Source organism: Haliaeetus leucocephalus, unplaced genomic scaffold (genome assembly GCF_000737465.1).
Source record: "Haliaeetus leucocephalus isolate CR32 unplaced genomic scaffold, Haliaeetus_leucocephalus-4.0 Scaffold317, whole genome shotgun sequence".
NCBI classification, from domain to species: domain Eukaryota; kingdom Metazoa; phylum Chordata; class Aves; order Accipitriformes; family Accipitridae; genus Haliaeetus; species Haliaeetus leucocephalus.
Window position 1 is genome coordinate 1,064,289 of NW_010972753.1, and position 12,611 is coordinate 1,076,899.

Here is a 12,611-nt window from a genome sequence, read left to right on the forward strand (position 1 = left end):
TTTAACTGGACCTGTGTATTCTTTGACTGACTTTCCAGCAAGTTGGTAAAAATTCACTGAATATTAAGAAAAACGTGCAGAATCTTAAATGCTGCCTAAGATAAGTATTTTTATTTCAGCTGTAAAAAAAATTTAATTATATGTGTCCAGTAACAACTGTTTGCCCGACTATCTTGACTCAGAGTAACCTTAACAATGCATTGCCCTAGAGAAAGTGTCTTAAATTGAGGCTTCTAGTTTCTAAGCTTACAGAAAATGCAGGAGTAGCAGCATTTTGACCCAAATATAACGACATGAGGCACAGTATGAGCTCCTGAAAAGGAAGAACCCTCTTCCCTGTTCAGGAAGCTACTTCTACACAGAGAAGTACATGACAAACGGGAGATGCCCCTCAACTCTTTTGCTGGCAATTACTGATGAAACCGTCAAGGGCTGCTCTGAGTATTGACGCTGTTTGCAACCTGTGCTACAGCCCGATTGCCTTGCGAGGAAATGACAAGAGGACGCTGGTACAGAGAGCTGTTCCCAGAATCAGCACTCCTGTTTTGGCTCAGGGAAAAAACAGTTTACAGGCCAAATTGTATCCTTGTCAGACATGCCAGCGTGCTACTTTAAAGATCCTGCAATGAAGACAGAAATAAAACTGGGAGTTTACAAGCAAAACCAGTGAGGAAGGACAAAGGAAGTCCCTACTGATTTCTTCAATATCAAATACAACACCGAAAACAACATCTGTAGGCGGCCCCAGCAATTCACCTCAAAATTTTAAGCAGAATATACTGATCTAATTTCGAGTTGGCTTTTGTTCAGTCTTAGTGATAGTTGATGCCTGAGCAGTAAACAGGGAATTTTCTCATGGGCCAAGTACTGTATGACAACATCTCTCCTTCCAACAGATGCTGCTTTTAATGTAGAAAAAATGGAAGTCATTTTAGAGCCATTCAATATCAATGTCCCTATGCACTGTGACAAAGAAATAACACACAAACGAAAGTGGGCTTACTTTGCAATGAATTTTTAAATAGCTTTGTATTAACAGTGCAGATGCAGGACCTGAGCCTATTTCAACCATGGTGTATAAAAATACCTATCATAAAGATGATCAGCCTTTTACCATCTAGCTCGTTTTATCCTGAAAAAAATGTTTCCTTTTGCAGACAGGCATTTGGGTGTGGGGCTTGGGGTGGGTTTTTTTGTTTTTAATAAAAGTAAAAACAGCTGTTAAACTTTTGTCTTTGTTTCAGTAAACACTACAACCAGGTATTGCTTCGTAAGTAGAAACTACTCTGGAAGTCTGGCACTTGCCTAAGCATTAGCAGGACTGGAAACATGAGGTTTGTAGATGTCTGCAAAATAAGGGGTTTTTTAGACTGCCATTTACAGATAGGAACAGTAACTATCATCCCTAAATTTTTGTTTCTTAAAGATCAATAATTTCTGGAACTGACACCTTCCTATCAGTGTCTGTTTTCTCCTCTAAGTAAATGTCATTTTGTACGAGTATACACACATACACATATAAAAATACAGATACAGTCACACAGCTAAAGGCAAAAAGTAATTTAACAGCTGAGAACTGGAACCCTGGTAAAAATAATTAAGGCTCAAATGGTGCACTGGGATTTTTGTTCTACATACTACTTGGGTATGAAAGGGGATAACAATAATATATCAAAGCCTCTGAGAGGTGTCACACACTGGTCTAAAAAATTGTTTCTTAAATGAATTTATTCAGTTTTCCATTGGCTTACGTTTTAGTGATTTTGTTAATTCAATTTTTTGTTTGTTTTTTAAAAAACGGCGTTCTTTTTTAAAAAGACAGTCAGAACAAGACAGACAAGATGATGTGTTTTTTCAAGTTTTAAATACTCTGCTACCATGAACAATTTAGTTCATCACTGATTCTGTACTATCACGTAAATTGTCATTTGGTTCATAGTACCCCATTTCTTTCAGCAACTACTCAAATGCAACCAAAACCATACCTCAACGGTTTCAAAGTGAGTAATTCACATTTTTACCTGGATTATTGTACTGCTCAGAAAGCACTAATGTACTTCTGCTTCTGGCTAAAGATGACTGTGTGGGAGTCAGCAGTCGAGAAACAATAAAGTTTTCCATTGGACTAAGATGCATGCGGTGAGCTGAAGGATGGGAGCAAATAAAATAAAATTTAAAATGCAAAGAAATAAAACAATGTTACATTAAAATAACGGAAACAAAATGATTAAATGAAATGAAAAAAAATCTTGAAATGTTTGAGATAAAAAAATATTTAAACATAATTCTCATTCCCTCTGAAAAAAAGGTTTCTAGTTTCTCCATCATTTTAAATTATTTTCCCACCTGTACAATAAATATAGTAGGGTTAAGACCGTGTTGCATTTTGCTCTTACACAGAGGCATGTTCCATTCTGCAAAATGGTTGCTTTCATGACTCAGCATTAAAAAGGTTTACCTTCTTCCCCAGTAGAAAAGGTGAAACATTTGGTATAACAGCACAGCTACTCAAGAATGTGCCAACCATACTGGGACTGCATTAAGATTTGCAGTCTCACCACATTATATAAGTCTTATTTATACAATATGCCTGCATTCCTTCCTACTCCATAAATATAAGCGTCAACTATAGAAGACAGGTATTTATAGATGTTCCTATTGCATGCATATACGTATAACCATCTATCATAATAACCTCAAAGCTATTGATGAGTTTTCATTAAGCAATTTAGAAATGAAAGTAAATTTACCTTCTCTTTTCATTCTAGAAACAAGCCTTCATTGTCACCTATTTCAGTCAATACTTTTTTTCTCATTAGAGTTAAAAAAAAAAGGGCAGGGGGGACAAGTCAAAAAAGACACACAAAACAAACCAAACAAATCCAAAGAGTTCACAGTGGCATAAACCCTTCAGTCCTCTCTGTAGTGTTTAGTAACCACTAATCCCACAAGATGATCATCTTTTGCTGAGCCTCTCATGGATCAGAGTTTCAAATCAAATTAAAGGGCTCTACAACTCTGGTCACCAGATTGAAGTCTCCCAGGTGGCTCATCGGACATACTTCTGCCCATGGTACATCCCATGTCTGTTGTCAAGCCACATGTTTGGTTTGCTTGTTTTTCATTATTTGTACAGTTATAGGAAATTGCTGCAGTCGCAGCATGTACTTACAAGCCTGTCTTCTGGAGTATCAAAAATTGGGGGGGGGGGGGGGGGGGGAGGGGAACATCAGTAAAAAAAAAAACCCACAGGGTTTGTTGCTGGACTAGGATCTGCAGCAGAGCAGCACAGTCTTGGGGACAGGTTGCAGAACTATTTTATTGTATTAACTTATAACCCCTCAAATGTTTGAGTTCTTCTGAATAATAGACATAAGCGAGTTACATAGCTATATGGACAAGAAGTGCTTTAAGCAGAAGGAAAGTTTATGCTGGTAGGAGACCAGCATATTCACTTGCCTCTGTCGGGGGAATGTGTTATTGCCGCTGTGGAGGAGGAGAGGCGCTTACTGATTGGCGATTCCATTTGCTTTGGCAGATTCATTGTAGAAGCTGAAAGTTTGTCACATGCTGCAGAGAGACGCATTGAAGATATTTGTATTTGCATCACAGTGTTGATAAACTCCCAAAATTAACCTTGCATTTGTACTCGTGGCCCTTGCCACAGATCATCACGCTGAGTAAGGCATGAGATAAGCTCTTTCCAACTGCTGGACAACCAGCATTTTATAAGACACGCTTTGGGATGCAACTTTTCTGCTTGTGAATTTAACAGTACAGCTTTACCACAGCTTATCTTTCATACTGCCACAGGCAAATAATTATGTATCAGGTCTGAATGAGTGAAGCCATTCTGATACAAGATACTCAACACCAGCACAAGCAGAAAGTTACCTAAAGAAAACGAACTGCACACATGACAGCTCTGAGCTCCTCATCTCCATTCCCCCTCCCCTCAGCTTTCAGTCTGGAAGAACTCAGGTAGACCTGAGGTACTATTCTAATACGAAAATTAAATAACCAACATTTGTGTGTTCGCACGATGAGAACTCACTGTTTTAATGACTGATCTGGCACCAGCCATTTGCCTTTATCTTTTTGTTCTTCAGAATATTAAAAGAAAAAAAAAAAAAAAAACCAACACAAAAACCCCCACTTTTTGGTACTACCCCAAGTACTTTCATTTTTCTTCTGAAATACCATTTGACAAAGTCTGTTTAAGCACAATGCCTATTTCCTATCTTGCCATTTATTCAACTGAAGGACAGAAAAATGTTATTCAAGTATTACTACAGTGTGCTAGTATATGACAATCACTGCATGATGCCCAGAAGCTAAAAGCATAGAAGCTTTGTCCCTTAAATTTGAATTTTATTTCTTTCAAAACCAAAAATGTTTTCAACTAGACATATATGTAGCCCTAATTTTGCAGCCCCTAAGTTACTGCATTCCCTGTTACATCCATCGAAACGTTGCCTCAGTGACGTCTGCAAGATTTGCCTCCAACTACTACAGTAAACGATACAATTCTCTACGTTTGCTTTTTTTGAAAAGCAGGTATAACGCTGGTGTGCTGCAAAACATCTCGTTGCACATCCAAATCTCTTTGTACATGAGCAACAATTAGTACAAAAATTTGAATCTGTTTGCACAGAAGTAATAGTTCTGCGAGATTGTGGGCAGAACAACATTTACTGTGCATTCTGCAGGAGTAACATGCAAGCCTAGCTCCTCCCTTGGGGTGAGAGAAGGAACCTAGTTCTTAAAAGCACAGCTTGTGTTACATTGCTGTGTTATGTTTTCAAAATGCCAAGTGCATTTGCAATCAAAATTAGAAATCTTATATGCAATCCATTCTTAATTTTGGAGGACTCGTCTACTTCACAGTCCTTTTATGGGAATAATACTTTAAAAAAACCCCAAACAAACCTGAACAACTTAAAAGAAAACAGAACACGATTGCCTAAACAAAGTCAACTACTTGAGTTTGTTAGAAATACCAGCTTGGCCAAAATCCACTTCAGAAGGCTGAAAATATAGCATGGCTGTTCATACAAAATTTGCTTGTTCTTAAAATATTGCAAAAAAAGATGGAAAAAGAGGACTGTTTTGATGAAACATGGTCTCCATAGCATATTTTCTCTTACTGTGCAACTGAAATTTTTTTCAACAGCACCTGCACATGTCCATTAGAACTGTCGAATATATGCGTAATTATATTCTCACACACACACACACAAACACAGAGCACCCGCAGAATTAACAGAGATGAGAATCTGAGTGGTAGAAGTCTACGGTTAGTGAGAAAACCATGAAATGCCTCTACTGTGCTGGAATGCGAGGCATGCACTGCTCCACCATGGCAAAATTAAAAGGAAATTAAAAAGACATTTGGTCCACATCGCTAAGGGTAATGCCGTAGAGTACCAGACTGAAATAATAAGAAAACAGTGGTTAGGAAGGACAAGATCAGTGGATGGATTACAGTGATTAGAACAGTTATAAACGAGACATGATGGTACTGTGATTCTCTGAAATACCATTGAAGGAATCAGCAGGAGCAGTAGAGGTCACAGGGTCTGGAGGAAGGGTGTTGGCAGCTAAACCTAGAACAGGGGGTGGGGTATTTTCTGATTCACCTACACAGCAGAGAAATCAGAGCAAAAAGAGGTGAAAGAAATTACTGAGTAAATTGAGGGACCTGGAATTAGGCATAAACTGCATCACAACGACAAACTGGTTTACTTCTCAAAGTATAAAAGACTTCTTTTGTTATCATGTATATTTAATTTCCTGGCTTTTTGGATGGCATACTGTGAAAACTATGATGTGAAACAGTTTGCCCTTTTAGAATTAAGTATATTTGCACACTGTTTAAAAGAGAGTAACTGTCATATTTCATCATCACCCAAACATGGATATTTTTCCCGCATAGCATCAGTTTATTCAAACCTGACAAATTTAAATAAATTATATGATTTAAAACAGAAAACATGCATCTTTTTGAAATATAAAAGCAGTACATGACTGATTATGTAATAAAAAGAATTTGTTCCGAAGCCAAATCAAAAAGAGCAGCAACAAAAAGTATGTTGGGAAAAAATCAAACTATTTTAAACTGCACATGCTGCATAGTCATCTAGAAATTCCTGACAGGTTTTTAGAATGACCAAACAAAACCAGATCATCTTTTGCAAGGCTTAGACAGCACTCAGTCTTTTGGCGAATATTAAATTTGCTAACTCTGTGTGTGTGTGCATGGGAAGACAATGCGGGGGAAGAGAAGAAGGGAGAGAGAGCATAAATTTTAATTTTAGCATTTAGCATCCTCCAAACAGATTCTGGTTACTCTATTAAAATGATCTGCATTCCTAAAGTTAGGAGTGACCTTTCTCCCCAGAAGGTATCAGAGAGAGGAAGCCTGGCAAGCAATTACAAAGCATTTATTCACACCCCAAGGCAGCAGCCCCTACAGTACCACCCTAACTATAAAATGCATCATCCTTACTATCTCCACAACCTCATGCATTTTGCACTTCAAGATCTGCAATGCAGGCAGCCTGTTTCACTTACCATCTCTCCCTCCTGAGCCTGCAGCCAGTGCTCCTCCCCACGACCATCGCTTTTGCTTCTGTTCCAGCTGCTGGCTGCGTTCAAGGGACCGACGCATCATGGCTTCTAAACGTTCCTGGTTATATTGGTACAAAAACAGAAACCAAATCTGAATCAGTTCTTTGGGAGCTTTTTTCTCCCTCCTTCTGAAACCATGCTAAAAATACACAGTTCCCCTGTTGCTCCACGCAAGAGGATTACAGGAGCTTGTTTGCAATAAAAGAAAAAGGACTGAATAAAGAAGGTATCAGCATGCTACCCACCTCCAGATATGTGTATCCTTTGTCTGCAAGCCACTGAGGTCACTACAGAGGCCTAAGTAAATAACACAGGTTGCATCACTGCCTAGCATCTGCTCCTGCTGGTGAGGCTGCTGCTGTGCTCTGGACTTAATTTGTATAAGAATAATGCTCGACAAGCATTAACTCCTTCTTGTCTATGCAGACCTCAGGATTTTTTTCCATCCCTTTCTGAGCACAGCTAAATTGCTGCAATGCCAGTGGCTCCTCCTAGCCACGCAGATAAATGATCACTTCAAACCCAAAGTAGGTTACTTTGCAGGATGCCCTATTTATTTATTTATTTCTACAAACCTTCCCTCCTTTCTTCCACTATGTTCTTTACATTCTAGGCATTTAAGAGCTGCTGATTTTTTTCCCCTTGTGTATTCTTTTTAGTGTATGCCTAGATAGTGTTGTTCCGAGATTTTTTTTTTTATCCCCTCCACCCCCATGTTCTTCTCCATGACTTGATGAGTTAGGATTTTCAGTTGGGGAAGAACAAGAAGGAGTTTTCTTTCCCTCCCCAAATCCTGTTCCACCTTTAACTTACAGCCATGTATGGTCACCTTACTCCCTTCTCCACCACCTCCTAACTCTCACTCAAAGACCTCCACTCAGTTTTGTTCCCACCTCCTCCCTCTGCTAGTTTCTCAGTGGTTTATTGTGGTGGCAATGATTTCTGCACTTTTTCTTTTCTTCCTTTCCAGCAGATAAAACCTGGTTCCTGCCCACGCACTGGTCCATCACCTACCACCCTCTTCCCTTCCTCCTCCCAGTACCTCGTTCACATCTGCCAGCCTCTTCACCCTCACATTTCAGCAGCCCAACCCCTATTTGGAAAGATGAGACTACTTTTGCTGCCTCCAACTTCTGCCCCAATGGTTTTTAGCCCTTTAATCCTATTAGTATTTTTGGTCCTATTACTACCTTTGCTGTGTCCTTCTGGTCTAGTATAAAACTCCTACTCTATCCACTTCAAACTCTTGATGCTGCAGGTTTCTGTGATTACATCACATCCCCTTTGATTTCTATCAATCCTCCACTCTGTCTCCAATATCTTTTGGTAGCTCAGATCAACTGCGTGGAAAACCTCTCCTGCATCTCTTCGCCAGATTACTTTCTCTCACCAATTCATGACTTTGGACTAGGTTTTTTTTATTCCCCTTCCCTGACATATTTTACCATGAAATTTCAGTCTTTGTTCAAGCATGTCTCCTTCAGTCTCTGCACTGATGTTGAGCCCATTGTCTCTGATGGACCTCCTTCAGCAGATCAGACCCTAACATCAGGCACCTCCAGTAACTACCATGCCTGGAACTTTTATGCACGTACCTGTAAACTTCCTATTACCTTCCTGGGGCTCTGTCTGTGGTTTCTGGCTTTCTACAACACCAGATGCCCTCTCATCATCTTCTGGTTATCTGCAATATACTTTTATCTCTTCCATGTGTTTCAAGAGTCTCTTCTACTACCATGACTTGCAGTAATTTACTTCTGACCTCATTTTTTCCACCTCATCCAACCCTGCCACCAATTATCCATCAATTTCAACAGCAAGCCACTGCCTTTTGTCTTTAAGCTCTCTTCTCTTAATTTTATTATAAATCACTTGTGCCATAAAGAATTCCATTATATTACCCTCTATACAAAAAGCGAAAAAAGGCAATTCTCGCATACCCTTTCTATCATTCTCAGCAATCCTGTCCCTGTTACCTTTCAGCCAGGTAAACCACCTTGCTGTTACAATTTCTGCTGCCATCTCCAGGAAGACAATCTTTCAGTCATGTGTTTTGAGCTCTCACTTCAGTTTTGTCTCCCTTCTATGTCTTTAGGTCACAGTCTATCAGGTAACATCATGCAAAGACCACTGAAAGCAGGCAGCTGCTTCCCCCCATGCCCTGCTTTTTCCACCCTTCTGTCTAGTCAGTGCCATCAGCGTCCAGGCAGGCACACAAATGCTCTCTCTGTCTCTTCCCTCCTCCTTTTTCTCCCTACAGAGCAAATGTGCAAAGCATCACAGAGCTTAAGCACAGCCTCTTCTGCAACAGCACAGAAAAACCCCAGTTTTGACTATCCTATCACTTCTTGTCTGTACTTTGGGCATGAAAAGAATGCAATTTTCCAGTCTCTGGAACCCAAAGTCACTCCCCTCTGACTTGGTTTGCTACAGTCTTTCTTCTCTTGCTCCTTGATGATGCAATTTTCATGTTTAAAACCTATGTGTGCTGGCTTTGCATTTCAAGTTCACACTTCTTGCTTTTAACTTCCCACCTCCCAACATTAATTTAATTCTGAGAGTCCCTTTTCTGTACTTACTCTTTCCAAACCTCACCTCCTGTTTCATCACCAGTTCTTCTCTGCTGTCTGCCTCTTTTCGTTACTTTCTTCTACTGTGCATCTTGCCCCAATACACCTTTCTACCTGCACTCTTTACAAAGGAAAATCACCCTCCCATTTCTTCCTCATTAAAGCATACACTTATACAGAATCTTTCTTTCTTTCCATATCTAATGAATATTGTTATACATTAATCACAAAAGATAAGATGAAAGCAGTCAAGTTTCAATTACCCATGTGATCTATATTTGGCTTTTTTTTTCTTTTTTTTTTTTTTAAATACTGCTTGAAGCAAGGACCAGCAATATTCTGTAGTTTGCAAACTACAGAATACACTTACACCACCTACTATGAAAGTCCTGTTTTAAGAATAAAATGCATGATGAAATAGATTAAAGAAATTAAATTATTTTTCATACATATTTGAAAGCCCATACTACCTACAATCTGAGGTTGAAATCTTCAATTACATGATGTGGAGAGGATCTTTTATTTTCATTTGCAAAGAGCCTTTCATTAAAGCACTATAGAACATAATTATTAAACCTCATGAAACCCTGCAGATGCAGCTTAGATAAAGAACAATATGAAGGCCATTTTTCACACAGAAAGGATAGTTATTTAAAAAACAGTTTAAGTTAGCACAAAACTCAAAAGCCAAAGAAAACAATAAGACACGTGGAAGCATAGCATAAACAACTCATACATTAATAATCTGGTCTGTGACGAAAACTAAACAACAGGACAAAGCATTCCTTCATCAGCAAACAATGTGCAAAACCCTTCCTGTCTATGTTACAGATTAAGCAGCTTCCTAAAAACATATCAAACTATCCATGTGATCCTCCTGTAGGAACTTTAACAGCTATAGATAGGGGAAATAACCTCCGCACTAAAGATATAGTGAGCTTCCTCAAAAAACTATAATGTACAAGCTTTGTGTGTAGGTTAAATTGAGTAAAGCATAAAAAGAGAGCCATCTACTGCTAGTATCTAAGATACACATGTTACTTTCCATAGTTATTCATCCAGGTTCTCCTCTGACTAAGCAACAGAACAAATGTTTGCATTGTCCGAATTAAAAAAAACCCAAACAACAAACCCAAACCAAAACCAAACAAACCTAAAAACCAATAGTGAGAATACAAGTAATTTGACTGAAGTACTTCCCTTTTCTCTATGTAAAACGTGACACAGATGTGAAAACAAGGAAAAAAATTAATTTTACAAGTATTACGACTTAAAATAATTTGTGCAAACAACTGTAAAACAATCTACCTTATGCCAACAATACAAACATCCAAAAGAGCCCCAAAAATCTCTTCCTCTTCACTTTATATATTCATCAGCACTGTATACAAGCAGCTCACAGTTTCCTGATATTATCAGTTGGCTTCATCTTTTGAGTGGCTCTTCCACATAGCAACAAAAGAGCTCTGTTATTTTCTATTTGAAGAACACATTAAAAAGCGATACAGTATTTTTAAATTTAACTACCTTTCTGAATAGAATTAATTTCTGCTCTCAACCAATTAGAATGACAGGTGCATATTAAGGGTGCATGCATCAAAGAACAACATCAGACAAATGAAGGCTCTGCGTTTAAGGTATATGGGGAGCTGCAGCAGCAGCAAGTAACGGCGGGGGGGAGCAGAGGACAGTCAGTGTTGTAATGAGGACTAAACTCTTCTCCTCATGTCCACTGCACAGCAAATTGAGAGACTGCTTGCATAGCAATCTCAAGCAGTTTGCAGCAAAATTTTTGTGTTACTTGTGCAACTGAACTCCACTCAGTAAATGAATTGCCAAAGTATGTTTGGAAAGCAGTTATTATTTCCATATACTATAATTCAAAAAGTAATTAACTTTGAATTACAATATACTAAGTAATTAATGCTACATCATCTTGAGAGTTTTTTTACCCTTGTGTTTAAGTGCATACTTTTTACAAATAGTGCATGTGCACCAAAACAATCTCTCCAATGCTTCAGGATATTCTTTTCCATTTAGCAGTTGTTACATCAACCTTTCAAGTCTGAGTGCTGGATTAGATTTGATGCCGTCCACCAGTAGTGGTTCATTTGAACGTTAGTATATTGGTAGGATCAATACTAATTTTATCAATTTCCTTTTAAAATAAATCTGATGGTTTTATTAAAAATGGATCTTTGACTAGATGGATGTTATTGTTCTTATTCGCACTAGTATCCTTGACATGGCCTGTACAAGTGATGCTCATATTGTCTCATGGAATACAAGAACAGAAAAACACAGCTTCTACAGAGACTTCCCAATACCCAGTGTACAGCTAGACATTTATTTGCAAGGTATTTCCAAGTCACATGGAAGTTCAAGATAGGGAAATGGAAAAAATTATTTTAACTGAATGAGAATGAGCTTTGCTTTTATCCAGTCCCAAAGCCACTGGCTACTTACTGTTAAAAGCCACTCTTCAATTGCTTCTGTTGCACACCACCACCCTTCTTTCCTCAAGGCTCAGGGAGTGCTTTTACTAAAGGAAGCAGGCAGCTTTAAAAGTAATATGGTGGAAAGGGAAGAGCTACTGAAGACCTCTACAGGTAAGAAAGGTGCAGTCAATGTAGACAGGATGATTTTCAGACACATTTCGTTGGTTCCTGTTTGAGGAACTGGACACACTTCCACTGTGCTCTGCAGCAGTAAGCTCCAGCTGCCCCAGAGGAGAACTCTGCCAGACCACCTCCATTCCCATCAACACAGACTTTAAAACCACCATCTCTTATTTGGCACTGTTGAAGGGAAAAAGTATTCCTCTTTGAGTAGTCCTCTGCACACAAAACAGCCAAGCAGGGGATGCTCCAATGTAGGAAGCCAACAAGCCCCATAGTTTAAGATCCATTAATTTCTCTAAAACTCTTAGAGAAGCAACAACAATATTTTCTAGAGACATATTTATATAACCTCTTCCTATCACAAACATGCACTGCCTTCTGCTATGTTAGAAAGCAAGGAAAAAAGACTTAAGGAAGATATAAAGGACAACCAATAAGGCAGGGAGCAAGGAAGAAAATCCCTCTACTTGGCCCTTCAGACACCTGATGAGGAGGTAAAATGGGTGCTCCAGTCCCCACCCAGCACAAACTAGTATTAAAAGGAGAAACACTGAAGACATGCTGCTGTATACTGGCTCACTGGCCAGGGCACTGCCTTCCCCAAACACAGGTGTGGGAAATACGGGTTTCAAAGTTCTTCCAGTAAAGGTGGCCTCAAATGTCCAGAATGACTCAGGAGCAGTAACTTCCAATGCCCTGGGAGCTGCAACTTCACCACCATCCTTACTCAGACCTCCACTGCTACTACACATAGAGGGTTTGAGGGGCTCGTCAGAAGAGTTGGGGGGGG

General features: G+C 39.1%; 1 protein-coding gene across 1 annotated transcript in view; it reads right to left on the reverse strand.

The window, feature by feature from the left end:
* MAP7D2 (MAP7 domain containing 2) overlaps positions 1-12,611 on the reverse strand; it is a 41,679-nt gene that overhangs the window by 19,183 nt on the left and 9,885 nt on the right. Inside the window, exons 4-6 of the mRNA XM_010571379.1 lie at positions 6,574-6,688; positions 5,541-5,639; positions 3,460-3,570 (exon numbers count right to left, since the gene is read on the reverse strand). Of these exons, the coding sequence (XP_010569681.1) occupies positions 3,460-3,570; positions 5,541-5,639; positions 6,574-6,688 (325 nt within the window). The remainder of the gene's footprint in view (positions 1-3,459; positions 3,571-5,540; positions 5,640-6,573; positions 6,689-12,611) is intronic.